General features: G+C 44.2%; 1 protein-coding gene across 1 annotated transcript in view; it reads right to left on the reverse strand.

Moving 5' to 3' along the window:
• Positions 1-1,201: 1,201 nt before the first annotated feature.
• UEVLD (UEV and lactate/malate dehyrogenase domains) overlaps positions 1,202-27,912 on the reverse strand; it is a 60,540-nt gene continuing 33,829 nt past the window's right edge. Inside the window, exons 6-12 of the mRNA XM_068261754.1 lie at positions 27,367-27,467; positions 23,156-23,264; positions 19,669-19,839; positions 13,989-14,162; positions 7,712-7,802; positions 6,505-6,628; positions 1,202-5,314 (exon numbers count right to left, since the gene is read on the reverse strand). Coding sequence (XP_068117855.1) covers positions 5,147-5,314; positions 6,505-6,628; positions 7,712-7,802; positions 13,989-14,162; positions 19,669-19,839; positions 23,156-23,264; positions 27,367-27,467 — 938 coding nt within the window. The 3' untranslated portion in view covers positions 1,202-5,146. The remainder of the gene's footprint in view (positions 5,315-6,504; positions 6,629-7,711; positions 7,803-13,988; positions 14,163-19,668; positions 19,840-23,155; positions 23,265-27,366; positions 27,468-27,912) is intronic.

Below are 27,912 nucleotides of genomic sequence, written 5' to 3' on the forward strand. Positions count from 1 at the left end.
CGGGGGTCGTCTTATAGGGCGGGTGCTGAAACTTCTGAGCTGGACTGGAGAATCTGCAGCTGCCACATACGGTGGGGGGAGCTCAAAAACACCCGCGGCCGCATTTGCCCCCCCATATGCAGCTACCGTATGAAAGCAGCAAGGGCGGTGCTGTACAAGTATGGTAGAAGAAAATCCACTCACCAGGATTCCTGGAAAGAAGTGACATAACGCGGTCCCATTGACGAGGTGAGGGGGCACCTCACCAGGAAGGTGTTAGTGAAGGGCGGAGCAAGCCGCAGGCGTCCGGGATGCCCGGGGCATGGGAATAAAAAGAGAAAGAGCTGCGATATGCCCAGAAAAACGCGCCTTTTTCACCCTTCTGGCCTGCCCTTGTATCCTAATACCGTAACTCCTTCTCTGCCTCCCAGATCTCACTCCTGAGGACTAGTGAAGCGGCGCAGGCGCACATGTGCAAGATCTGAGGGGCAGAGAATGAGGTAAATAGGATACAAGGGCGGGGCCAGAAGGGTGAAAGAGGTGTGTTTGCGCTACCGATCTGATAGTCTTGGAGACATGGATAGCTATACACTACCGAACAGAGGAGTACCAGGGAAATAAAATTATACACTTGGCGTCCAGAAGGACATAGCCCTATAGGTACAAATAGTAAAACTGATAAATTTACTCTATCACTATAACGTAATAATTGCATACATGAGTACCACAATCTGAGTACTCTCCTGTGTGGGTCTCAATTCTATATCTGCTGTCCGGGTGTGGGGGTCTTTGCTCATCCCCCTTATAACATAGCATACGATAGCTAGGTGTAGCTATCCCACACTCCTGTGACTGCTGTCCCCACACAGATAGGCAGTTTGTAGCTGAGACAATGGATGTTATCTGCTAAGCTAAGTGCGCTAGCTGGTGCAACCACCTAAAGTCCGGTCCCCCTGTACAAACTGCATTTAGAAAAAAATAATTCTTCGCAAAATGTACCACCCAAAAAAAGCCTAAATTGGTGGTGGAAAAAGAAGATATAGATCAATTCATTGTGATAATCAGTGATAAAGTTAAATGAATGGGAGGTGAAAATTGCTCGAATGCATAAGGTGAAAAATACCCATGGGCTGAAATGGTGAAGTCCTTCACTGAATGAAGGAAATTTTCTGAGTATCCATCATTATCCCCCCTTCCCCAATCACACATACACAATAACAAGTGAAGTAAAAATGATTTATTTTTTTATGTCAAACTGTAAGGAGAAAATCTACATGACAGCCATAAATAGCAGACAGTGGAAACAGGACACAGAACAATCTTGACATTATTTACACTTCATTAGTGTGTAGGAAATACAGTATATATACCACACAGCAGGTGTCACCTCGATGACAAAGTGCAATGCCTAGTACACACGATACAATGTCCCATCAGCGTGATGGTCAAATCTATTATTTACGACAACTCCGATCTGATCCCTGATTTCTGATCGATTTTGTATAAATTAGAAGTGATCTGAAAACCAATCAGAAAATACATTGGGGATCAGATCGGACCTGTTGGAAATAATTGAATCGACCGTCAATCAGACAGAAAATCGCATTGTGTGTACTAAGCATTATAGAATGGTCATTGAGATGCTAATGATTCGGATTCCAATTTATGTTTTTGAAAAAAAAAACACCCTTTTTAAATTAAAAAAAATAGCAGCAGTAATCAGAGACCACCAAAAATCATCCTTCAGTGGCAAGAAAGGAGTTAAAAGTCATTTGCGTGCTAAGTTGTAAGGCCGAGCAATTAAAGTTGTGCAGTGCTGTATTCGCCTGGTCACTTGGGGCCGGTGATCCTCAAGAAGTTAAAAGAGGGACAGTCAGCCACAAAATCAAATTCCATTTACGCACTGCACTGTGTTCATTATGCAGCCTGGAACCTCACCCTGCATTGCAAGCTCTCCAATCTATTCCGAAATGTTTGTGCTTTAATAAATCTTATCTGTCAGCCTGGCTCTATTGTGGCCATCGTCAAACAGTGAGAGAGGGAAACTTGTCACCACTCCTCCCCTGCTCCTCACTGATTGACTGAGGGAAGCTCAGTGTGATAAGGCTAAAAATCTGGTCTTGCTGAGCTCACGTTTACAAAGCAAGCAGCTATGACAGAGCAGATTCTTGGAGAGAAAAAAAACGTTTGTAAGGGAGGAAATTACATCAGAATTAGCTTCAGTCAGAGGGAATCAAGATTGAAAATATAACAGAATTCTATTTACTATATAAAATTCACTGAAATCAAACAGAGAGAGAGAGAGAGAGAGAGAGAGAGAGAGAGAGAGAGGGGGGGGGGGGGGGAGAGAGAAAGAGAGAGAGAGAGAGAGAGAGAGAGAGAGAGAGAGAGAAAGAGAGAGAGAGAGAAAGATATTTACATGTGAAACTGTGAACTAGCCCTGAGAGGTAAATATTCCGGAACCTGAAGTGGCTAATCGTATGTAATCTGGAAGCGGACGAGTGCAATGCAGCGGCTGGTTCATTCGCTAGTTCGGAGGTTTTGCGAGCCTGAGTCCCCAGGGTTAATTTATTAGATCCAATAGCTGCAAAAGGTTTAGCTAGCACTAGGCCGGCTACCTATACCAGCTAGCATAGTGGTCGCTAAACCTTTTGCAGCCATTGGAGCTAATAAATTAACCATGAGGACTCCTGAGGCTAGTGAGCGGTATATGCCCGACACAGTGTCAGGCATACCGCTCAGGAGGTTAAATCATTAACATCTATTTGACCATCCTTAGTGCGTAGCTACAGTGACGTGAATAGTACAATGTACCCTGTAGAATACTGCAGAAAAACGTCAGCGCTATATAAACAAAATTCTGGCCTCGAATCTGGAAACTATGTGTGGTAAAAAAAAAAAAATATTTATGGCAGGAAAATAACACAATTGCTATTTTCGGTTTTCTTTTTGTTGTTGTTTTTTTTAGCAATTCAGATTTTTCCGCATTTCCAAACATACGGAATATGCTGTAAAAGCGCTTGTTTCTGCAGTAAGCATGAAACAATAATGGTCTTTAATGCTCACACCAATCTGAATAACTACAAATACCTTCTGTTTTAAGAAGGCAAACTTTTGTTTTGTTTAACATCTTAGCAAGGAGGCTTTTTGGTCTGGTTCAGCCCCTACACACTTCTGGGAGTTCTGGTTCACCATGAGCTTACTAGGTAGTCTGTAACTGTCTTCCACAAGTAAGGGTAGTCTTTGGAAGGTGATTTTATTGTTTTTTTTTATTATGCAGCAACCAATGGAAGGTATATTTATAGGCATCCCCTATAAAAAAAAAATCCAGTAAATATTTGGAGTTTGACTTCTACTATTATTTTCCTTTACGCAGCTGAAATAGGAATTCCACTATAACAGGAATAGGAACTCCACTAAAAACTGCAAAATGCACTCAAATGGATTTTACCACCAGGTTCAGGTAGGTCTTAAACTGATCGGTAAATGATGTGCCAACATGCCCCCTAATTTCCATAAGAATAGTAAAATATTACGAAATACTGCACATTTCATGGCTTAAATTTACTGCATGCAGTAAATTATGATTAAAATCTAACAGAACAGCAAACAGCTTGTACCCCATACGGTTAAATACAGTGTATGCGGTAAAATGGACGCGAACCATACCAGAATTGAGGCCAATATATAAATTGCACAACCACTGCTTCATGAACATTCTAACAAACCGCGTTATAGTCCAATATTACCCCTTGCCACCTAAACAGCTGAATATTTTAACAAATCTACTTTAAGTTTTCTGGATACCCCAGCTGAAATTAGGCACAATGTGAAGAAGGAGTCTTCACATGGACCGTGGGGTTGTCATGAAAAGTAATTTCGTTGTGTTACACAATGACAATAAAGTGAATTGAATTGAATTCTATTGTTAGTTAGGTAACTGCTACCGGGTTATTCTTTAAAGCAGAAATAAGGCAGAATCAAAGTGAGGTAATCGCAAGTGGCCAATCAGCAATCATCTTTCATTTGTCAGTGTTTCCCATTGTAACAACTTTCCTCTCCCTGATCTACAGACTTAAAATGTATTAGAGGTGGCGGCATCTACATACCTATATATAGATACAGGAAGCATTTCTGATGCTGAAAGCAGGATATAGAATGTAAAAGTGGCTATCCTGAATGATTTACTGCATTGGTGTACCTCTACTTACAGGAGGTTAAAATGTCCTAATTGGGGCATTTAAAAAAAAAAAATGCAAAATTATGGAAGAATTGCATTATTAAACATAACCCCATTATAAATTGTAAGATATCAATATCGATATCAATTTACCACCAGAGCATGAAGTGGGCGGTCTCTTGTGCTGACTGCCCACCCACAATTCCACTTGTCTCAAAGGCACAGGATCCTCCCACAAGTCCAGGGTGTTCCAAGCTGGAAGTTTCCTCTGGCCCTATTTAGCATTTATTTTTCAGATAACTAATACCCCGACATTGTTTTTCTGATTGATTTCAATTAGGAAAGGAACCACAGCAGGAGAGCATGTTTGGCAACAGATATGGGGTGTTTCCCTTTAAGCTGTAAGATCAGATAAGGCACATAAACCTGAGGACGAGTTTATTGTAGAATAGTTCTGAAGGAAACCTGAGTGATATAAACTGCACATAATCACAGGCTACGTTCATAGAAAACTGCATGGGAAAACATATGTATTCCAGGGATATACCCTGGAGAATGGTATGCAGACCTGGACTGTAAGAGTGTTGGAGGAAGTTCCTCAGTGTCAAGAGACAGTCCCTCCCTTTTGACCTTTCAAGCCGCTCTATTGGTCCTTTAAGGAGATGGGAAGCTTCTCAATTTAATTACCGCTCTCTCTGGAATTAATGAACATTTAGATTTGGAGTTTTAGCTATAGATAGCCCCCATGACATCATCATTCATCGTATTCTTGATTTCTATAATGTGAAAGTGCTTCAGAGTTGCTAAAGGTTAGAAATAAGGCCACCAGGAACACACAAGTTCACTTCATCAGAATTTAGAACCTGCAACTAGAAAGCTTTGCTGGAAAAGTGTGATTATCCCTGCAGAGTACTGCTCTGTCCTGCAGAGGCTCCTCACCCCTGAGGGTGGCGCTGTAGATCAGGCACAGAAGCCGGTTCTGTACAGTTAGAGTTTTAGCTGTTGCTGAAGGCTGTGTATGGAGGAGGCACTTTTCCGGAGGGCTTCAGACACCGTCTCATCCTGCTGCAGAATCTGGGGGTTCCCAAACACCCCTCCACTCCCCAGTGTGCACGGCAGGCTTAAAAACACCTCGTCCTGGATGCCGAAAAAACCCTGAAATACCACAAAGAGCAACAAAAACGAAATGACTAAACCAGCGCTAGAAAGAACAGAAGCAAATTCACTAAGGCAATGCAAATATTGGCAATACAAAAGTACGGATGATTAACGAGATGCAGAAAATTTGAAGCTGATGCAAATTTTATTAAAATGTATTACAACTCAGAACTATTAACACTTTCATGACCATCCCTAATTATTTCAACAGTACATTTTTATCAACCATTATACCTAATAATACCATATACACATCTGTAGGCTGTTAGAACGCATTTGTTCCTATATCTATATCAAAATAGATCTAAGTTTACCTTCAACATCGGGGTTTCCCAGCAATATCAGATGTGTCTGTGGATATTGATATGTGTAAAGGTGGCCACTAATGGTCCAATTTCTAGCTAAAAATTGTTCGAGTGATCAGAAATTGTGATCGGAAGAAAAATCGTTCACTACACCATCAACAAACCAATCTTTGCTTACTATCTATCACAACTAATCAAGCAAATCCAAATTTTGGTTTGACAAAAATCCAATCGGACGACTATTTTTATAATTGTACATAATCGATTGTGACCTTCAACTGAGATTCTTTTCAACCAATCCGATCAGAATTGTGTGACCACTCAAACAATTTTTTGCTAGAAGTTGGACCATTAGTGGCCACCTTAAGGGGGGGGGGGGGGGGGTAGAGGAGGAAAATTGAGGAGTTGTGTGCATCCCCAAGCATCATGTTAGTGTTACTCTGTCTTTCTCAATGACACACATTGAGTCCCCAACCCCTCCTCAATGGCGTATATTGGCTGCCCCACCCCTCCTCGATGGCGCATATTGGCTACCCCACCCCTCCTCAATGACACACATTAGCTGCCCCACCCTTCCTCAATGACGCACATTGGCTGCCGCACCCCTCCTCAATGACACACATTGGCTGCCGCACCCCTCCTCAAAGACATACATTAACTGCGCCACCACTCCTCAATGACATATATTGGTTCCCCTCGCTCTCACAATGGTGCAGGGGGTGTGGCAGAAGTTCCTAAACAGTCTAGCAGACCAGGCGTGCCCCACAATATGACACTTCCACCCGGCATGATAGTAATTAGAAAGGAAAGAACATAACAGTAGCAATTTATAACATGGAAACACACAATACTACTGGACATCGGCATACAGCATCCAGTTACCTTAGCAAAGGAAGAGACAGAATGAGTCTTCTTTTTATTTTGTACAATGGTGTCTGTGAGGTCAGCGACGGACAGACCGATGGACCATGACCTCTGACCTTTCCCTTTCATGACCTCCAGGGTTCTGAAGAATGAGAAATAAAAGGTATTACAATATGAATTGAGACTGTGTAAAGAGGCCAGGCTCCAGGATCGGTCCTCCTCCCTCCATCCCATCTAACATAAGTGGTGCTCCCTATAATCTCCCCTTAGAATTACTGGGACCGAAGGGGTGTGTATGCATGCGTGTGGGGGTGGAGTCACCACATCAATACAGCAACCCAGCTTCCTGTGATAAACACCTGTAAGGGGTTGCTGCATTCACACCACCCGCCCCTTACTTTTACTACTGATTGGAGGACAGGCATGGCTATTGTAGTCACTAGTTGGTTGGGGGTTGTAATGATGTGTAGTGGCAATGGGGTTGATACACATAAAAGTGGTAATACTAGTGTACACACTGTGCAGGATTCAATAACTTGACCACCCCAGAGTTCAACTAAAAGCATTAGGAACTTTCTGTCATGCTGCCCCTACCATGTGGAATACCTTGCCAAACTTAATCAAGACATCTCCAAACCTGGACACATTTAAAATAAAAAAAACTGAAAAGCCATCTTTTTAGTATGGCATTTATGTTCACAACATTTCCCCTGTACACATCACTATGTACTGATCTGAGACAAGCTTATGCACTTTGGGTCCTAAGGGAGAAAAGCGCTTTACAAATGTTTCGTTGTTGTACTTCGGCCTGCAGTATCGAGAGTTACGGTATTAGCGTAACTCGCGGTACACAAATAGTGTGACCACTGCCACGGTAATGAGCGCACCAATGGGAGCTACACAGGTTTTTTTGGAATGCAACATGAGGGGTGAAGTTGGGACAGTGCTGATCAGAAGTGCTTCAGACGGTCTAGCCATATGACGGTCTCAGTTAAAATGGTCAATGAAATGCAAAATTTTCCAGAACTTCATTTTGGCATGATGGTAGTCCATAGACTGCGGATCACCTTTGATGATCGGCAAGCAGCACTAGTGTTTGGCAAAGGATTGGTAAGCAATGCCGGTGTGTTTCTCTTAGTGCCCACCTGGTTGGGCCATTATTGACCCTTGCATGGTTGGCTCTACGCTAGAAGGCACACTGACCGAGCGTTTCACGGACACTTACCTGCAGGCCAGCTGCTCCTGGAAGATCTTTGGATATAATTTTGCTGTTGGCTGGTGATTATTTGCAGCATCCGCATCGCTCCAAGCAGCCACTGAAAAATAAATGAGCATGAAAATAAGATTTGAGGGTCAGATTAACTCTAACTAAACCAATGGCTACTATACAGTAGAAGCCCAATGATAGTCATTCAAAGAGGTCCTTAAGAGATCGTTCAGGTGATGGTTTTAGGAATGACCACAGCCTCTTCTGTTCTACAGTGGAACAAGGGAGGGAAGGGATGTGTTTGAGGTTCCTGACCACTAAGCAATGTCTGAGGACATCTGTAGAGCCACTAGAATATATGACCAGGACTGTGGAGTCTATACAAAATCCTCCGATGGACTCCTCAGTTTATTAAACCACCGACTCAGAGTATCCAAAATTGCTCCCTTGCAAGGTTATGGAGTGGGTATAAAAATCATCCGACTCCAACTCCTCAGTTTCTGAAACCACCGACTCAAACTCCAGGTACCCAAGATTGCTCAGAGTCCTCGACTCCACAGCCCTGAGTATGACACAGTCTTTCTATGTCCTAGAGCTAAAATGTATGAACTACTTTTTTAATCTATCCCTTGCAGTGAGAAGTCGTTCTCTGCTAGGAAAGTATTTCATCAGTGAAGGTTAAGAAGTAGTCTAACTAGGTCACGACTGGAGAGAAAGGCTCGACTCCCATTTGGAACGGAGGAAACCGGCTTTTTGGGTTCAGACCAGTTCAGTTTCACTCCACACTGTTTTCTCGTCCCGTTTGGATCTGGAGCGGATGAGTTTCCCTTATAGGTTTCTAGGGCAAACGCACCCGCTACCTGGTAAAAATGCAGGTTGGGACTTTACGCTGCGATTAAAGGAAGGTACAAAGCGGATCTGCTAAAAGTAGCAAGTGGAAGCACAAGCTATTTTTAATATTAGATCTGTTTGCATGTCCGTTACTGCCTTACCAAAAACTTACCAAACGGGTACATTTTTGGTACGCATGGGAACCGAGCCTGCTTGTTAACTATTTCAGGTAGAAAAAAAAAAAATGAATAAAAAGGAACATAGCCTAGCTCTCTGTATGATTGGCACTGTACATACACATCACCTTAGGTACACTTTAACCACTTTACCACCAGCGGTGCGTATATCTTTGCTCCTTTTTACACCCTTTGCCCACCAGGAGCGTAGATATACGCACCTCCCGTCGCTACCGCCGCTGTCCACGCTCCCGCTCGCTTGTGCACGCCACTGGCCTCTCGCCCGGAGATCAATGAACGGGAAAAACCGTTCCCGTTCGTTGATCTCAGCCCCCCAGCAATGATCGGCTGCTTCTATGAGAAGCAGCGCGGTCATTGTGAAAAAAAAAAAAAAGTTTCCCAGCCTAAGTGTACTTCCGACGCTTACAGGTCGCATGGACAAAAAATTACTGTGGCCATCTTGTGGTCAAATAGTAAAACTACATCCAAAACATTTTTCATATACAAGTACATACTTTTACACTATAAATTAACTCATTACCTCCTACACTCCCCAATTTATTTTTTTTATAATAAAAAGAAAGAAAAAATACAACAAAAACAAAAAAAATACAAAAATAGTTACCTTAGGGACTGAACTTTTTAAATATTTATGTCAAGAGGGTATAACACTGTTACTTTATAAACTATGGGCTTGTAATTAGGGATGAACGCAAAACTGAAAAAAAATGCACCTTTATCTCCAAATAAAATATTGGCGCCAAACATTGTGATAGGGACATAATTTAAACGGTGTAATAACCGGGACAAATGGGCAAATAAATTGCATGGATTTTAATTACAGTTGCATGTATTATTTAAAAACTATAAAGGCCGAAAACTGAAAAATGATGATTTTTTTCCCCACATTTTTTTTCCTATTTTCCCATTAAAACACATTTAGAATAAAATAATTCTTGGCATAATGTCCCACCTAAAGAAAGCCTAATTGGTGGCGAAAAAAACAAGATATAGTTCATTTCATTGCGATAAGTAATAATAAAGTTATAGACAAATGAATGGAAGGAGCCCTGAAAGGTGGAAATTGCTCTGGTGCTCAAGGGGTAAAACCCCTCAGTGGTGAAATTCCTATCGTTCCACAAATGTGAGTCAGGAGTACAGATGGTCAATGAAATGCTTAGATTTTCAGTTTGCATGAAAATGTAATGCCAACTGTTTGCAGCTTGGAAAGGCACTTCCTGTCAATTTGAATTGGTTCAGTTTTAAGCTGCACCCGACCACCAGCCATAGATGCAATCATTATTTATGTGAGCCTAAAACCTGGTACAAAATATAAAAAAGAAACACAGAGAGCCCAATATAGTGTAGTATGTATTGGAAACCGTGGATAAATGTAAGTGTGAGCTGAATATACTCACAAACATGGGTTACCTCTTAGGCAACCACTGTAGATGCAGGTGAGGAGATTAGACCTGTCCTCACTCAGGATTAAGATGTCGCTCTCTGTAGATCAGGAAAGTAGGGGTAGGTCACCCCTCCACCAGGGGTGGACACAGTATTATCTAGGGATGGGACGACGAATCCGGCGAATCCACGAATCCCTCGAATATTGGGAAATATTCGAGATTCGTGGATTTGAATCCCGACGCCATTTTCCACTTTACGAATCCGCCGAAACCCGATGCTGCATCGCCGCGCATCCGCCGCTCGCACTCGTCCTCCTCCGCCCGCCCGCATACTTTGTATCAACTCACCTGTCCAGTGGAGCGCAGAGCGGCAGACCTCTCGCTGACTTCCTGGTTCCCTCTAGTGACGGCTTTTACAATGACGTCATCAGTAAAAGCCGATCCGGCCACTAGAGGGAACCGAGAAGTAACGACGAGGTCTGACGCTCTGCGCTCCACTGGACATGTGAGTTGATACTTATGCAGGGGTGAGCGAGGAGGCACGGGGGACGGAGGAGGCCGTGGGGGTGAGTGGAGGAGGCACGGGGGGGAGCGACACCTACCTACCACTATACCTACCTGCCTGCCACTATACCTACCTACCTACAGGCCCCTATACCTACCTAAAGGCCCCCTATACGTACCTACCTACCTACCGGGCACTATACCTACCTAAAGGCCCCCTATACTACCTACCTACCTACCGGCCACTATACCTACCTACAGGCCCCTATACCTACCTAAAGGCCCCCTATATGTACCTACCTACCTAAAGGCCCCTATACCTACCTACAGGCCTCTATACCTACCTACCTACCTACAGGCCCCCTATACCTACTTACCTAAAGGCCCCTATACCTACCTACCTACATACCTACCTATACTTAAGGCCCTATACCCTGCTACCTATACTGAAGGTCCCTTTACCTACCTACCTACCACTATACCTACCTACAGGCCACTATACCTACCTAAAGGCCCCCTATACGTACCTACCTACCTACCTACCTACAGGCCCCTATACCTACCTACCTACCTAAAGGCCCCTATACGTACCTACCTACCTACCTAAAGGCCCCCTATACGTGCCTACCTACCTAAAGGCCCCTATACCTACCTACCTAAAGGCCCCTATACCTACCTACCTACATACCTACCTATACTTAAGGCCCTATACCCTGCTACATATACTGAAGGTCCCTTTAACTACCTACCTACCTACCTACCACTATACCCACCTACCGGCCACTATACCTACCTACCTACAGGCCACTATACCTACCTAAAGGCCCCCTATACGTACCTACCTACCTACCTAAAGGCCCCTATACCTACCTACCTAATGGCCCCTATACCTACCTACATACCTACCTATACTTAAGGCCCTATACCCTGCTACCTATACTGAAGGTCCCTTTACCTACCTAAAGGCCCCTATACCTACCTATACTTAAGGCCTCTATATACCCTGTTACCTACACTGAAGGCCCATATACCCTGCTACCTATACTGAAGGCCCATATACCCTGCTACCTATACTGAAGGCCCATATACCTTTCTACCTATACTGCAGGCCCCTATACCTTGCTACCTATACTGAAAGCTACCAATATTGAAGGCACCCATACCTAGCTAGCTATACTGAAGGCACCTTTACCTCGCTACCTATACTGTGGGCAACTATACCACGGATCGTACAATTCGTATGTGCAGGATTCGTTAGATTCGGGATTCGAAAGGTTCGAGATATTAAAAAACCTTTTTAGATTCGGATCCGGATTTGGATTCGAAGAAATTGTGGATTCGTCCCATCCCTAGTATTATCGTAAGAGAACAGAGGCGCCAGCAGGATAAAAGGTAATAAAAATTTTAAAATTTGCTGGGAGGCAGTGGTGGACTTACCTCCGGAAAGCAGACTCAAAATACTGTCTGAATTAAACAAATACATTTATTATTGGTACCCCAAAAGATGCAACGCGTTTCGCAGGCACAGCCCGCTTCATCAGGCAACAAGATAGGGGACAAACAGTAGCTCGTCAGTAGCACGAATAGCGCCTCTGACTCACAGAGGCGCTATTCGTCCTACTGACGAGCTACTGTTTGTCCCCTATCTTGTTGCCTGATGAAGCGGGCTGTGCCTGCGAAACGCGTTGCATCTTTTGGGGTACCAATAATAAATGTATTTGTTTAATTCAGACAGTATTTTGAGTCTGCTTTCCGGAGGTAAGTCCACCACTGCCTCCCAGCAAATTTTAAAATTTTTACTACCTTTTATCCTGCTGGCGCCTCTGTTCTCTTACGATAAAACCTGGTACACACTTCCAATTTTTATTGGCCAATCACTGGTCAACTTCACTACTTTCATGTAGTATGAGGGCCAACACATTTTGAATACAGGTAGTCCCAGACTTACAAACGGCCCGCAGTTACAAATGGCATGGATTCTGTTTCCATGGGAACAAGTAAAAAGAAATGTTTCAAATTGGACTTGTAGTTTGAGAAAATTGATTTAAAAACATTCTAAGAAAAAATGGTTTTTAAACTTATATAAGCAGGTACAGGGGGCAGAGGTGACACAGAGGGGGACACTGGAGGCACAGGGGGCAGAGGTGACACAGAGGGGGACACTGGAGGCACAGGGGGCAGAGGTGACACAGAGGGGGACACTAGAGGCACAGAGGAGGCACAGGGGGCAGAGGTGACACAGAGGGGGACACTGGAGGTACAGGGGGCAGAGGTGACAGAGGGGGACACTGGAGGCACAGGGGGCAGAGGTGACACAGAGGCGTACACTGGAGGCACAGAGGTGGTACAGGGGGCCGAGGTGACACAGATGGGGACACTGGAGGCACAGAGGAGGTACAGGTGGCAGAGGTGACACAGAGGGGGACACTAGAGGCACAGAGGAGGTACAGGGGACAGAGATTGCACAGTGTTCTGACTTAAGTACAGATTCAGGTTAACAAACCAACCTACAGTCCCTATCTCGTTCGTTAACCGGGGACTGCCTGTACTACAAACAGATTGTATAGGTAAGCTCTCATACAACTTCGAGGTGGGAAAACTGGATGTGTGTACCAGGCTTAAAGGACGACTGAACTGTGAAGTATATGGAGGCTGCTATATGTTTCCTTTGAAACAATACGAGTTGCCTGGCAGCCCTGCTGATATATTTGGCTGCAGTAGTGTCTAATTCACACCAGAAACAAGCATGCAGCTAATCTTGTCAGATCTGACAATAATGTCAGAAACAGCTGATATGCTGCATGCTTGTTCGGGGTCTATGGGTAAAAGAATTAGAGGCAGAGGATCAGCAGGAGAGCCAGGCAACTGGTATTGCTTAAAAGGAAATAAATATGGATGCCTCCATATCCTTCTCACTTCAATTGTCTTTTAACACTGGGAAGGCACATGAAACTGTGCTATGCTGCCCCACGATAAGTAGCCTCGTTTCTGACAGGTCCTCCTTAGCAGCAGGCAGCGATCGGGAGACTCGGACACCCCCCGCTGCAGCATGCACATCCTACACACCCCAGTCAATAATACAGACCCCATAATATGCTCCAACAAGCAGACCTAAGCATGTTTAAAAACGGGCTTTAGGCCACAACCGACCCTTCCCCTCCCATCCGTGATCACCGCTGCTGCCGGCCTAATGTCAGCCCGAATAGGCGTGTCTCCGCTCCACACCCCGCCCTTCCTCCTGTTCCAACAGCTGTCCCTGCTACACATGTGCAGAACGTTGCAGCAAGGACACAGGGACAGGAGTACGCAAGGACACTTGCAGATTATTGTATAGGATAAACCCCTGATGAGTTTGGGTGTGTCTAGCTCAGGCCTTACCTTTACTCTCGCCCTGCTCCCCAACGATCCATCCGGTCTGCGCCTCCTCCGGAGAATTGGTCACCGTCTGGATGATGTGCTGGAACCGTGCCGAATCCAGGTTACATCCGATCCCCATGACCTGCCGGTGCGGCAATCCGCTGAGCTTCCAGGCCACGCAAGTCATGATCTCCACTAAAAAACGTGAATAAAAGCAAACTGGTACCACTGGTGCAGCTCGGGGAGGGACAGAGTTCGATTAGGAGTTGGGGGCAAGCTTCTAATTCTTGATGCAGAAGGTTTTACAGTATAATCTCTTCATAGTAAACATTCGGGTATAGTAAATTAAATGTCCAGGTTCTGGCCAAGCCCCATAAGTATATGGGAGTAACGCCTGGTATAGTAAACCTGCTTATTGGCCCCTGCGGTAGTCTTGATCCGGCTATAGTGGAAAGTGGGTGGGCTCATGTGTCAGTCAGAGAGCCATGAGCCCTGGTCGGGCTGGTAGCCACTTGTGTCCTGCTCACTATCTGCACACTACTCTGGGCTTACATAAGCATGAACGAGCTAGAAACTGCAAGCTGCATCTACAGGTGGGATCTGTGCTTACCGTTTAAGCTGCTGCCTGATTACTGAGGGAATTGTCTGTCATCTGTGACTTACTTGTGCGTGGCTGCAACACTACAGTATTCACTACAGTAACACTACAGTAGTAGTAGCTAGCCAATTGTGCAGAAAGTAGGAAACTCAGCATCACTGGCTCTGCAAGGCCACACACAGCCAGAGGAATATGCCTTTTTCAATAAGTAAAATGACAGTTATTTAGGTTGAATGACATACGTCCATCGAGTTCAACCAGAAAACAAAGTACACCAGCCTGCTCCCTCACAGATGTGCCAAAACGTTTAAGAGGTGGTCCTGCTACAGCGGCTTGGCATTGAATACGATTATTTAACTTGTCATCAATGAGTACTCCTAAGTCCTTCACGTTTACTGTATATCTCCATCTGAATTCTGTTTATTTTGTATGGTGCTAGACCATTGGTACGTCCAAAATGCATGACTTTACATTTGTCAACATTGAATTTCATCTGCCATGTATGTGCCCATATAGCCATCCTATCCAGATCCTGTTGCAATATAACACTATCTTCCTGAGAGTTGATGATTCTGCACAATTTTGTATCATCTGCGAAAATAGCACCATTGCTTTCTACTGCATCTACTAGGTCATTAATAAATAAATTGAAGAGCACTGGACCCAGTACAGACCCCTGTGGGACCCCACTGCTAACAGTCTCCCATTTTGAATAAGATCCATTGACCACAACGCTTTGTTTCTGTCCATTAGCCAGTCCCCTATCCATGCACACAGACTCTTCCCCAGTCCTTGCATCCTCAACTTTTGCACCAGACTTTTGTGGGGAACAGTGTCGAAGGGCTTTGCAAAGTCTAAGTATATCACATCTACAGCATTCCCAATATCTACATTAGCGTTCACGACCTCATAAACGCTGACCATGTTAGTCAAACAGAACCTGTCTTTAGTAAACCCATGGTGATGCTGAAAAAAAAATATTTTCTGCTATGAAGTAGTCTTGTGTAATATCTCTTAGTAATCCCTCAAATAGTTTGCACACAACTGACGTTAAGCTTACAGGTCTATAATTTCCCAGATCTGATTTTTTTTTTTACATACAATAAAACCAGCCCCATGGTCTCCCCAGGTCAGGCCCACCTGCCGGTCCCCACAGAGGTAATAAAACATCAGAGAAACTGCATACACTGCATAACATGGAATAATTAAGGTCAGAGATCAGATATCAATATGGAACAAAGATAACCATTTCCTCCAGATCTTATGAAACTTCTTAACCAATCCTCTACCTTCATACACATTCTTATATATAGGTAGGTTCTTTATGAATAACCCATTTCAGATCTGATATGGTTGGTGCTGCTGGATTTTTCCAGGCCAGTGCCACAGCTTGTCTAGCATAAAACAACGGGGCTAGGTAGAGCTTTTTTTCTCACTAAGCGAGACATCACCAATGTGGTTCAGCAGAAGCCTGGCCACACTTGTATATGGAACGTGAGAGCCAACCACAGCCACCAAAAACATCATGGACCCGAGGCCAGAAGGAGCAAATCTCTGGGTGCTCCCAAAAGATGAACTCTGCATCCCCAGCCCCGCCTCTCCAGCAGGCATCAGAGACACCAAGGTTCATGTGAGACAACCGGCGGGGAGTTAAGGTAAGTTCTGTAAAGATACTTCAGGGCACTCAATCTATGACTAGCTGCTATAGGCACTTTATTAAAATCAAAGACAATACCCTCACAGTCCGTTACTGAAAGCTTAGGGAAATCACATTGCCATGCCCTAGGAGGTTTTTGGAATGGGGCAGTCATGTGTGCGAGCAATAGGGCATACAGCTGAGATGGGACATCCGTTAGCCCAGATTGCATCATTGACATCTCAGCTGCATTGGATTGGAGCACCACCGGGTGAAGTCAAAATTGGGGAGCATAGACAGTGCTGTTGGAGGTACCTAAATTAGGGAGGAAGTACTGAGCCTTGAATGCACTGAATGAGAGCAAGTCATCACGTCCCACTATACCCTGAAGCTTAAAGATCCCACTATCTGCCCAGAAAGAGGGGTCAGGAAAAGATGTGAATTCTTTAAGACTAGCATTATTCCAGAGGGGGGTATGTGGGGAACATTGCATGCATACCTATGAATCGACCTCTGGAAGATTTGGGCGCAGGATAAAGCCGATATATGGCCTACCCTGCTTCTGCACAAGTCCCGGCGGCTAATTACTATTCCCTCTCCAGGTCGTGGTTGATGGTGGGCGAATGATGTAATTTGCTCCCAGCCATTGCTGGCAGCCGATTTACAGCATTTTAAGTAATTTGACCTCCGTCTTTTGACAGAGCCCAAATTACTCACTGAGTGCGTTATAGCCGTAATACCTATTACATCCTATAGTGGTGACTTCTGCGCCAAAATCTCCTGCGCTGTTTTAACAGCGTTCACCGTTGGTTAACATCAGATACGGAGTAATCAACCATCACCCATAACTGAGTAGTACTTTTCAACAGCAGCGTCAGGGAGGGCAACACGTTAGGACCTCGGAATGGGAGCGCAGACAATGCCAGGTTGGAGCCAAGTATGGAAGCCTCTAGTCCCTTGGCGGGATCATAGGCAGAATGTGAGAGCCACCAATATACCGTCTGAAGTACCGCTACCCAGTAATAGAGCCTGAAGTAGGGAAGAGTGATAGCCTCCCTTATCTACAGGAAGTTGCAGATTAGCCAACGCTATACGCCGAGTAAACGGCCCTCAAATAAAAAGACCAACCATCCTATTTAAAACGGAAGCAGGCCGGCAGGAGCATCAGGGTATTCCAAAAAAGATACAAAAGCTTAAAGTGAACCAGAGACAAAGCACCCTCATGTATTTTACCATATAGATCAGTGGGAACATTAGAGAAAACACCTACCCTGCTTTCTGTTTCATCCTTCACTGCTCAGCCTGCTTGTTATCAGCCCTGATAAAATCCCAGACTAAGCATTCAGTCTGGCTTTGCTATAATGACTCAGCTATAATGATTCCCGAGCAGAGCCAGCAGGGGGCAGGCTTGGACTTGAAAAGACATAAGAGAACACAGACTGAGCTATAAATATTCCTGAGCAAAGCCAGACTGAATGCTCAGTCAGGGATTTTATCAGGGCTGATTAGAAGCAAGCTGTGCAGTGCAGAATTAAACAGAAAGCAAGGTAGGTGTTTAATGTTCACACTGATATATATGGTAAAATACATGAGGGTGCTTCGTCTCTGGCTCCCTTTAAAGCGGATCCGAGATGAAAAACTAACTATAACAAGTAACTCGTCTATATATCTTATCTAAAGTTTAGATAGTTTACACAGCATATCTAGCTGCAAACAGCTTCAACAATTTATGATTATTTGTTCGTGTTACGACAGCAGCCATGTTGTTTGTAAACATTACACACAGGCAATCTTATCTGCATCTTCAGCACTCTGCCTCTGAAATCTCTGGCTAGTAATACCTCCCCCTCCTCCTGCCCAGACTGAGCTCCCATGAGCCCTTGCTACTGTCCGAAAATCCAAGGCACTCTGAAAATTTGTGGACGAGGCTTGTTTAGTTTATAGGGAATTAGAATATTAAAACAAAAAAGTATTTGGCTTGAGGAATGCCCTATATACTATAGGAAAGGGACACAATTATGCAATGAGTAAACGTTCATCTCGGATCCACTTTAAGCCCCATCTACACGATACAATTTTTTGTGCGATTCGATCGCTATTCTATTTTAAACCCGATTAAATCCGACATGCCCGATCGGGATTCGATCAGTAGTGTAATCGATCTGCCATTGCTTTGTAATGACATTCGACCACACAATCAAATCGAATCGAATCCCGATCGGACATGTCGAATTTAGACAGGATGCACATATTGATCAAACTGGTCAGACCAATAAGAGATAAGGGAAGAGTATCCCAAGCTCTTAATTTAAGTTTTGATATGGTCCTTTAGAAGCATAAGATTCAACTCATAATATGATGTGGCCTGTGAGGATACCTCCACTCTGAGGTACTTAAGTTGACTCACAATCTGCAGTGGGGTGGTCAAAGAGGGGGGGGGGGGGTCTAAAGGTAGAAGCAGTGATTTAGACCAGATAATATTCAAACCCAGAGATCAAATCAAGGGCGGCCATCAAGAATGAATATGGGTCAGCCAAGTATAATAATAAAAAATCATCGGCATATACCTTCTCCTCCAACCCGGAGATGTGAAGACCAATGATGTCCATGCTGGCTCTTAGGGGCTCCATCACCAATGCCAAGAGCGCAAGGGAGAGAGGGCACCCCTGACGGGTAACCCGTCCCAAGGAAAAGAAAGGGGGAGATCCTGCCACCTGCCCCCACTCTGGCTTTGTGAATGCAATAAAGAGCTTGAATGCATGCAATGAATTTGTCTCCAAAGCAACATTTCTTGAGGACCTCCCAGAGGTATGTCCACTTGACAGTGTCAAATGCCTTTTTGGCATCAAGGGAGGCGATGACTTTAGAGCCGGCATTGACATACCAAGTGGACAAATTCAACATAAGTCTCCGTAGGTTGAGATCACCTCCTTTCCCCGGGATAAAGCCAGATTGATCCCTGTGGACCAAGGACACAATAACCCTGTTAAAGAGACACTGAAGCGAAAAAAAAAAAATATGATATAATGAATTGGTTGTGTACTAGGAATAATTACTAGAAGATTAGTAGCAAAGAAAATATTCTCATATTTTTATTTTCAGGTATATAGTGTTTTTTCTAACATTGCATCATTCTATAATATGGGCGGATTACACAACATTCAGCATTCAAAATGAATCTTTCAGAGCAGTCTGAACTAATGACCTCTCCTCTGGCAGCGAAAAAGAAAACAGTTGAGATAATAAAAGTCAGATAACAGCCCTCTCCACAGAGCTTAATGGCTTGTTTGCATAGAGATAACAACTGGAGTTTCTTAACTCTTCCTGTACTGGAAACAATTAGACTGATGTATCTGATCTTAATGTTTTATTTCTTAGCTGTACTACACATACAAATCATAATTTCATAATTATTTTTTTCGCTTCAGTGTCTCTTTAAGGAGCATGGCCAAGAAGTTTCTCCTTACCAGGCTGGGAGGCGATGATGAGCACACTGTCTGGGCAGTGATAGGCCAGTGTCGGCACAATACCACGTAACAGTTCCACGTTACTCTGCAGAACCTCCAAGTACGACCGCGAACTGCTCCAGGCATTCACTGTCACAATGATGGCTTTAGAGCCAGAGGCCGTAGACAAGTCTAAAAAACACAATAAAAACACATCTGAAAAAGTTTTTGTAGAGTGATTACTACAGAATTATAGTATTCAGCGCTAAGGATTAGATTTGAAAAAAAAAAATAAAAAAATCAGATAATGTAAAAAAATAAATAAATAAAATAAAATTTACACATGGCAATACTTCAAGTTTCCCACTCAAAGCCAGCAGAGGGAGTCCTGTGTAAAAACAAGGCTCTAACACTACCATAGCTATCCCACCAGAAACTAAACCCAAACCCCAGGTCAATAGGGGTAAAAGTCTGGGAACTGGTTTGGCTCCTCTGGAGGGCTACTATATAGCAGTGAATTAACCAAATGGTACAGGAAGCCCTCCACATCTTTGGAGAATACAAAAGCCCCATACCCACCTCATGATTTTGTCCACGATTCTTCCAACAACTGGCAATTTTTTAAACGACGAGCGATCATTTCCAGGATCTCACAATGCGAGTACAGGCGCTCGATTGGGCGAACAACACTTTGCGATGCGCAGCAATAACAAATGTCATAGCTGATCGGTTCTTTAAGATCCCTGACAACTCCCGTGCAAAGTGCTGCAAGCTTCAAAATCTTGTTTGCGCTCGTCGTGTGTCCCCGCGAGCAGGAAGATGGATCGGGGTCCGGAGGCGTCACTGTGAGGTTCCCCGATCCATCATTAGGCGAGTATTTAGCATTAGGCTGTATGTTTTTCTGTGCGTTTTCTGTTTAGGAAAACTGAGAGCCAATAAAAATCAATAGGCTAGTTCACTCTTTAAAGAGACTCCGTAACAAAAATTTAATCCGGTTTTCTTCCATCCTACAAGTTCCAAAATCTATTCTAATGTGCTCTGGCTTACTGCAGCACGTTCTACTATCACCATCTCTGTAATAAATCAACTTATCTCTCTCTTGTCAGACTTGTCAGCCTGTGTCTGGAAGGCTGCCAAGTTCTTCAGTGTTTTGGTTCTGTGATGCATCTCCCCCCTCCAGGCCCCTCTCTGCACACTGCCTGTGTGTTATTTAGATTAGTGCAGCTTCTCTCTGCTCTATTATCTTTTACAAGCTGGATAAATCCTCCTCTGAGATGGCTGGGCTTTCACATACTGAAGAATTACATACAGGCAGAGCTGTCTGCACTCTGCAGAAAGAAACAGCCTGACACTTCAGTGGAAGATAGCTGCAGGGGGAAAGAAACACACAAATGATCTATTGAGATTAAAAAGGAAGGCTGTATACAGCCTGCTTGTGTATTGATGTATTTTCTATGTGTACATCAACCTACTTCCTGTTTTGGTGGCCATTTTGTTTGTTTACAAACAAACTTTTTAAAACTGTTTTTAACCACTTTTAATGCGACGGGGAGCGGCGAAATTGTGACAGAGGGTAATAGGAGATGTCCCCTAACGCACTGGTATGTTTACTTTAGTGCGATTTTAACAATACAGATTCTCTTTAATGTGTTTTGCACGTGTAGTAGAAAAAAACTGACATCAACGCAGCACTGTCAGAAAAACGCATGCAGAAAACTGATAGACAAGTATGTATCCAGAAACTGGAGACATGTTTACAGCTATGCGGGCAATATTTGCGGTATAGTCTTCAAAATTACCTATGCCCTATACTAGGCTTATTGGCCTTTTGTAACAAGGGAAGCAAAAAAAAGCAATCTGGCCTTGAACGGTAGTGTTAATAAGGTTCACCTTAAGATATTTTCTGAGATCTTAAGTAAAAATAGAGTGATAAGGTAAACAATTGTATCTATCATCAAACTCATGCTGAGTTTTGAGGCTAGAGTTATCTAAAATTGTTGTTTTCTCTCAGCTCATTGACAAAGTCTGTCCCATGTCTCAGCAAGCTAAAATATATGAACTGTTGCCCTTTTTTTTGTATCTATCCCCAGCTCAAAGAAGCCCAGTTCTCTGCAAGGAAAGTTTTTTTTTTAAATTCCCTACCAGTTATCGGAAGCTACAATCCTACTGTTACATTTTTTGTATACTCATGCGCTGCCCCACAGCCCTTTCTTCTCTGCCCCCACTTTGCCCTCTCACCTGTGTTTGTCATCATCACGCATCAGGCCGACCCACTTTGGCTGGCTTGTTGATTGGGCTATTGTTGGGGGCGAGGCTGAGCTGTGTGTCCGTTGCGGACGTTAGTGCGCATGCGTACGCGTGCGCGTTGCTTGACGCGTACGTAATTACGCATGCGTGCGCGCACGTGACTGATGACGCTGCCCTATAAGGAGCTTCGGGCAGCACATGACTCCAGCCACGCCTCCCTTCGAAAAAGCCGGTAGACCCGGCGAAACATGTCAGGGCTGCCGGCGTGGTGCTAGCACCTGTCTGCCTCTGTCCCGCTGCCCTTCCACTCTCCGCATCCACCCTCTGCTGGCCTGAGGCATCTCCACGATCTCCACTTGGATGGCCATTGGCTTCCTGCCTACATGGGACTCTGCTCTGACCATCATAGCCTGCTACACCAGCACACTGGACTGGATTCCTCTACCAACTAAAAGTCACTCCCCCAGCCTTGGGCTTCTACACATGGGGTTGAGAGACCAGACAGCCGTCAGGAGCTAACTGGACTCCGCATTGCTGTACCAGGATCGGGTATAGTATTGCTTATGCTCTATGCCACTTTTCTGATTTGTGCTTGCTGAAACTTGCATTTCATCTGTCCATGCTGGCTATGCTGCTTCATTGAACAGTTTGTCTGCAGATGCTATATTGGCTTCCTGGTCTTTGCTGAATATACTGACCTACTTTGCCCCTGTCATCTGTGCCGGCCTGCCAAACTGCTACTTTCCCATTGTCTCCATTTTTGATGCACTGTGTTTGCCTAGGCCTATTTTTTACATGATGTTTGGGATCCCTGATCACATTAGGTGGTCTTAGGCAGCGGTGTGTTTGATGTTTGATTGGTTGCTGAGCGTTGTCTCTTGGCAGTTTACATTGGTGCTTTTTAATATGCTTAATTATAATATTAATAAATTTTGTAATTTTTCACTTTAGTTTTTGATTTTTTTGTGATTTATGACATACGCTCCCCAGCCCCCCTTTTTTCCTTTACATTTAAGCTACAATCCAAATGCATCCCAACTGGAGAGAAACTGTCAGTTGCATGGCTAAATGGAAATTCTTTCAGGCAGAGAAACAAAATAAAAAGAACACGGCACATGATTGCTTGCTACTGTGCATACACATGTCTATCTCATGTCACTTATGGTTCCCTTTAAATACAGTATCAAATGATAACATAAATGATACACGAGCAACAAGCAGAAGCAAGCCCCAACACACCCCCCCCCCCCTTCATCTTTACCTTTGCTGACTTGCAAATTCGGGATACAGAAGATGTCCAGGTCCATGGCTCCTCCTCCTTTAGATCCACCATCACTGATGTCCAGGAGCACCAGTTTGTCGGCCGCCCTCTAGACAAACAACAACAAGTCCTGAGGAATAAGCAGGATTCACAACCAGAGGGGGATTCATGCTGCTACTGAGAACCGCCCCCCAAGGTGCATCGTTTATGGCCTGATTCACAGTGGACACCCAACCGCAACGAGCTGCCAAACATCAAAAACTCTGTCCAAGTAAACGAAGCTGCAGAGCGCCACTTTAGGGAGATTAAAGCACAAGATAAAAAAAAAAAAAGATCCCCACTATATTTTTTTTCAATACAATCTACAAACATAGTAGTCTTAAAGTGTACCTGAATTGGAAATAAAGGCATTTATGTAAAAAGGGAGCCGAAAAATGTGGGCGCAAGGTGAAGCCAAAAAAACAGCTCACCCTGCTATTCCAAATTTCCCAGCAGCGTACAGTCTTGGCCAAAAGTTTTGAGGCTGTCAAAAATATTAGTTTCCACAAAGTTTGCTGCTAAACTGCTTTCAGATCTTTGTTTCAATTGTTTATGTGATGTACTGAAATATAATTATAAGCACTTCATACGTTTCAAAGGCTTTTATTGACAATAACATGAGATTTATGCAAAGAGTCAGTATTTGCAGTGTTGGCCCTTCTTTTTCAGGACTTCTGCAATTCGACTGGGCATGCTCTCAATCAACTTCTGGGCCAAATCCTGAATGATAACCCATTCTTTCATAATCACTTCTTTGAGTTTCTCAGAGTTCGTTGGTTTTTGTTTGTCCACTCGCCTCTTGAGGAATGACCACAACTTCTTAATGGGATCTGGAGAGTTTCCAAGCCATGGACCCAAATTTCAACGTTTTGGTCCCCGAGTCACTTAGTTATCACTTTTGCCTTATGGCACGGTGCTCCATCGTGCTGGAAAATGTATTGTTCTTCACCAAACTGTTGTTGGAAGAAGTTGCTGTTGGAGGGTGTTTTGGTACCATTCTTTATTCATAGCTGTGTTTTTTGGCAAAACTGTGAGACAGCCCACTCCCTTGGATGAGAAGCAACCCCACACATGAATGGTCTCGGGATGCTTTACTGTTGGCAAGACACAGGACTGATGGTAGCGCTCACCTTTTCTTCTCCTGACCAGCCTTTTTCCAGATGCCCCAAACAATCGGAAAGGGGCTTCATCGGAGAATATGACTTTGCCCCAGTCCTCAGCAGTCCATTCACTATACTTTCTGCAGAAGATCAATCTGTCCCTGATGGTTTTTTGGGAAAGAAGTGGCTTCTTTGCTGCCCTTCTTGTGACCAGGCCATCTTCCAAAAGTCTTGGCCTCACTGTACATGCAGATGCGCTCACACCTGCCTGTTGCTATTCCTGAGCAACCTCTGCACTAATTGCACTTCAATCACGCAGCAGACTCCTCTGTAGAAGACAATCCTGGCACTTGCTGGACTTTCTTGGACGCCCTGAAGCCTTCTTAACAAGAATTAAACCTCTTTCCTTGAAGTTCTTGATGATCCTATAAATTGTTGATTTAGGTGCAATCTTAGTAGCCACAATATCCTTGCCTGTGAAGCCATTTTTATGCAACGCAATGATGGCTGCATGCATTTCTTTGCTGGTCACCATGGTTAACAATGGAAGATCAATGATTTCAAGCATCACCCTCCTTTTAACATGTCAAGTCTGCCATTCTAACCCAATCAGCCTGACATAATGATCTCCAGCCTTGTGCTCGTCAACATTCTCACCTGAGTTAACAAGACGATTCCTGAAATGATCTCAGCAGATCCTTTAATGACAGCAATGAAATGCAGTGGAAAAGTTTTTTTTCGGGGGATTCAGTTCATTTTCATGGCAAAGAAGGACTATGCAATTCATCTGAACACTCTTCATAACCTTCTGGAGTACATGCAAATTGCTATTATAAAAACTTAAGCACCAACTTTTCTAATTTCCAAAATGTTTGACAGTCTCAAAACTTTTGACCAGGACTGTAGATTACTATTCCCCTGCCCTGTAGCATAGATTATTATTCCTCCCCGCCATGGACTCAGGGGAAAGATGCAATCCATCCGCCAGCTATTGCCGGCAGCTGAATAACGCCATTTTTTTTCGTACTGTGGGCACAGTCTTTTGCCAGCACCCAAATTACCCTCTGAGCGCCGCTTTAGCCATAATTTCCATTACAGCGTATGGTGGCGCCAAATGTCCGGAGCCCTTTATACCTGTCTCAGAAAAAAGTGCCCTAAATGAGTATTTACCCTGGTAGCCCCCCTCGTCTCCAATTCACCACCACTGGGTTGCCCTGAATCTTATTGACAAGGGCTTTAAGTGGTGCACACGGCTGCGCAGCCATCTGTGAACGATGGTGGCGACACTGCACAGGAGGCCTCGCACCTCTCAGGCTCTGCCATTTCCGCTCAGTATAAGATACTCTGTGCCACTGCGCAGGCGGGAGTGCGGCTGCGAACTTCCAGAGGTTCCAGCTCTGGATTGGTGGTCGGGAGGACGATGTGGGAAGTTTCTGTAGGATCCATGGGCTTTCCTCTACCGAGGTAAGTGTGTGCAGATCTTACAGGTTTAATTTAACTAATTAGCAACTTCAATAGTTATCTCGTTTGAGATAAGTGCACTATTTTGACTTCAGTCGGCAGAACTTGTGCTGTAAATTCCTGGAATGCTTTGATCTCTCTCTGCTAGCAGAAAATATAGAAACTGAAAGCAGAAGTTCTCTGCTATTGTCTCACACTGCCCCTAATGACAAGTGGTAAATGCACATTACAGCAGTACTAATTAGAAGCAGGGAAATGTAACAAATAATAAAAAAAGCGCTAAAATAATTTGGCCTGGAGCACTTGCAAGCCTGTAAATAAAATTGGCTGCTAAAGGGTTAAAAGGACAATTTGAGTGTAAACAGTAGAGATGATCAAACTGAAATTAAGAATTATAATTTGCATGCAAATTGCGGTTTGGAATTGGGCCAAAGTGCACTTGATGATTTTGACTGGTCAAGTTCCAAGCGCAGTACAATTTGCAAGAAATTTTCCAGAAATATTTGCATGCCACTGACCGTCCCTAGCTGGAAGTGTTGACCTGGTTATAAATAACCCAATTAAAAAAACAAACAAAGAATAGACTTTTACAATGTATGGATTCTTATTTGCTTATCCGTAGAGGCTTCTGGAGAGGTCTGTTTATGGTGGAGTTGCAGACAATTCTCAATTGTATGAATACAGACTATCTGCTGTACATCTCCATGAAAGCCAACCACTCCTGCAATTCACTTGTTGGCCACAAGATGCCGCTCTTACACAGGCTCAAAAAACAACACTGCCGACTACATACAACCTACTGCTCTCTACAGCCCTACACCTGCTCATTCATATATCTTATCCGCCAATCACATAGCAGCTGTGCAATGCATACATTCAAGTAGATTTAGATCATGAGCTTAAGTTAATGTTCACATCAAACACTTAAAAAAAAAAAGATTATTTTTCTAACTGTGGCATTATGTTTGTTTGTGCCATGTAGGCAGGTCTGAGTATTTCTGTAGGGCCCCAAAAAGTGACAAACGACAAACAGAAATTACAAAATGCAGATTCCTAGCTTCGCTAGCTACCATTGTCCCCCAAGTCCCTCTGCTCTTTTTTAATTGCCCCCGATCGCCGCCGTTATATGTACCCCCACGATCCCGCGATGGCGCAGCCTCTCCAATCAGCTCTAGGCTTCGCTATGGGGAGGATCGGGATTGCGCATGATGTCATGTCTGATTGTCGCCATAGTGACGACTGAAGCTCGTTGGGGAGGCTGCGGCTCTCGCGGGATAGCGGCTAGGTAACGTATAGGGGTGGCGATTGGGGGGGGGGGATCAGAAAGGTGCGGGGGGACTTGGGGGACAATGGTAGCTAGCCTAGTGCTAGCTACAAAGGCTAAAACAAAAATCCCTCCCGCGGACGCAGCCTCAGAAACTGCGTACCGCCAGGAGGGTTAAAGGTCAGCCAAATCGCCAGGACACTGGGAGGTATAGGAGAAGACCGGCGGCTGACTGCGAGGAACGAGAGGTGCGGTAAGTATCGACTTTTAACCCCCCAAGCACTGCATCTTCCATTTTTATCACAGCCTTTCAGCTTTGGTATCCTTTAAGTAGGATTTGTATTTACCTTAGCAGATATCGCTAGTAAACAGGCCAGAGCCAAATCTCCCCCTCCTATGACTGCGACTTTGCCTCGGCTCGGAGTACTTACTTCTACGCTGGCGACTCCTGCAAAAAGAAGTATAAACACCTAAATGCTAAAATACATTATAATTAAATTGTTTGGAAAAATACTAAAAAGTATATAGCATTAGGGACAGAAATAGTTAAAGACTATAGATGCCCAGTCATGGTGCAATATCAGAATAATCTGATCGAAAATCAAATCATTCACTAAAGGTGCGTACACACGCACTACTAAAGAGAACGACCCTGGGCGGTCGTTCTCCCGACAGTAATGCGTGTGTACAGTCTGTCTGCAGACTGATAAGGCTGTTTCTGAACGATCCAATCGCTCGTCCCCGCGGGCACTTCCTTCTCAGCGCTTATCAGTGCTTCGTTTTTGCCTATTGTCTGATCGCCTGCGGGGATCAGGCCAGGAATCGATACACTCGGTGATCGGACATGTCGGAAATGATCAATCGAGCCATCAGCGGCTCGATTGATAAGAAGA

Source organism: Hyperolius riggenbachi, chromosome 11, assembly GCF_040937935.1.
Source record: "Hyperolius riggenbachi isolate aHypRig1 chromosome 11, aHypRig1.pri, whole genome shotgun sequence".
In the NCBI taxonomy this organism is placed as follows: Eukaryota; Metazoa; Chordata; class Amphibia; order Anura; family Hyperoliidae; genus Hyperolius; species Hyperolius riggenbachi.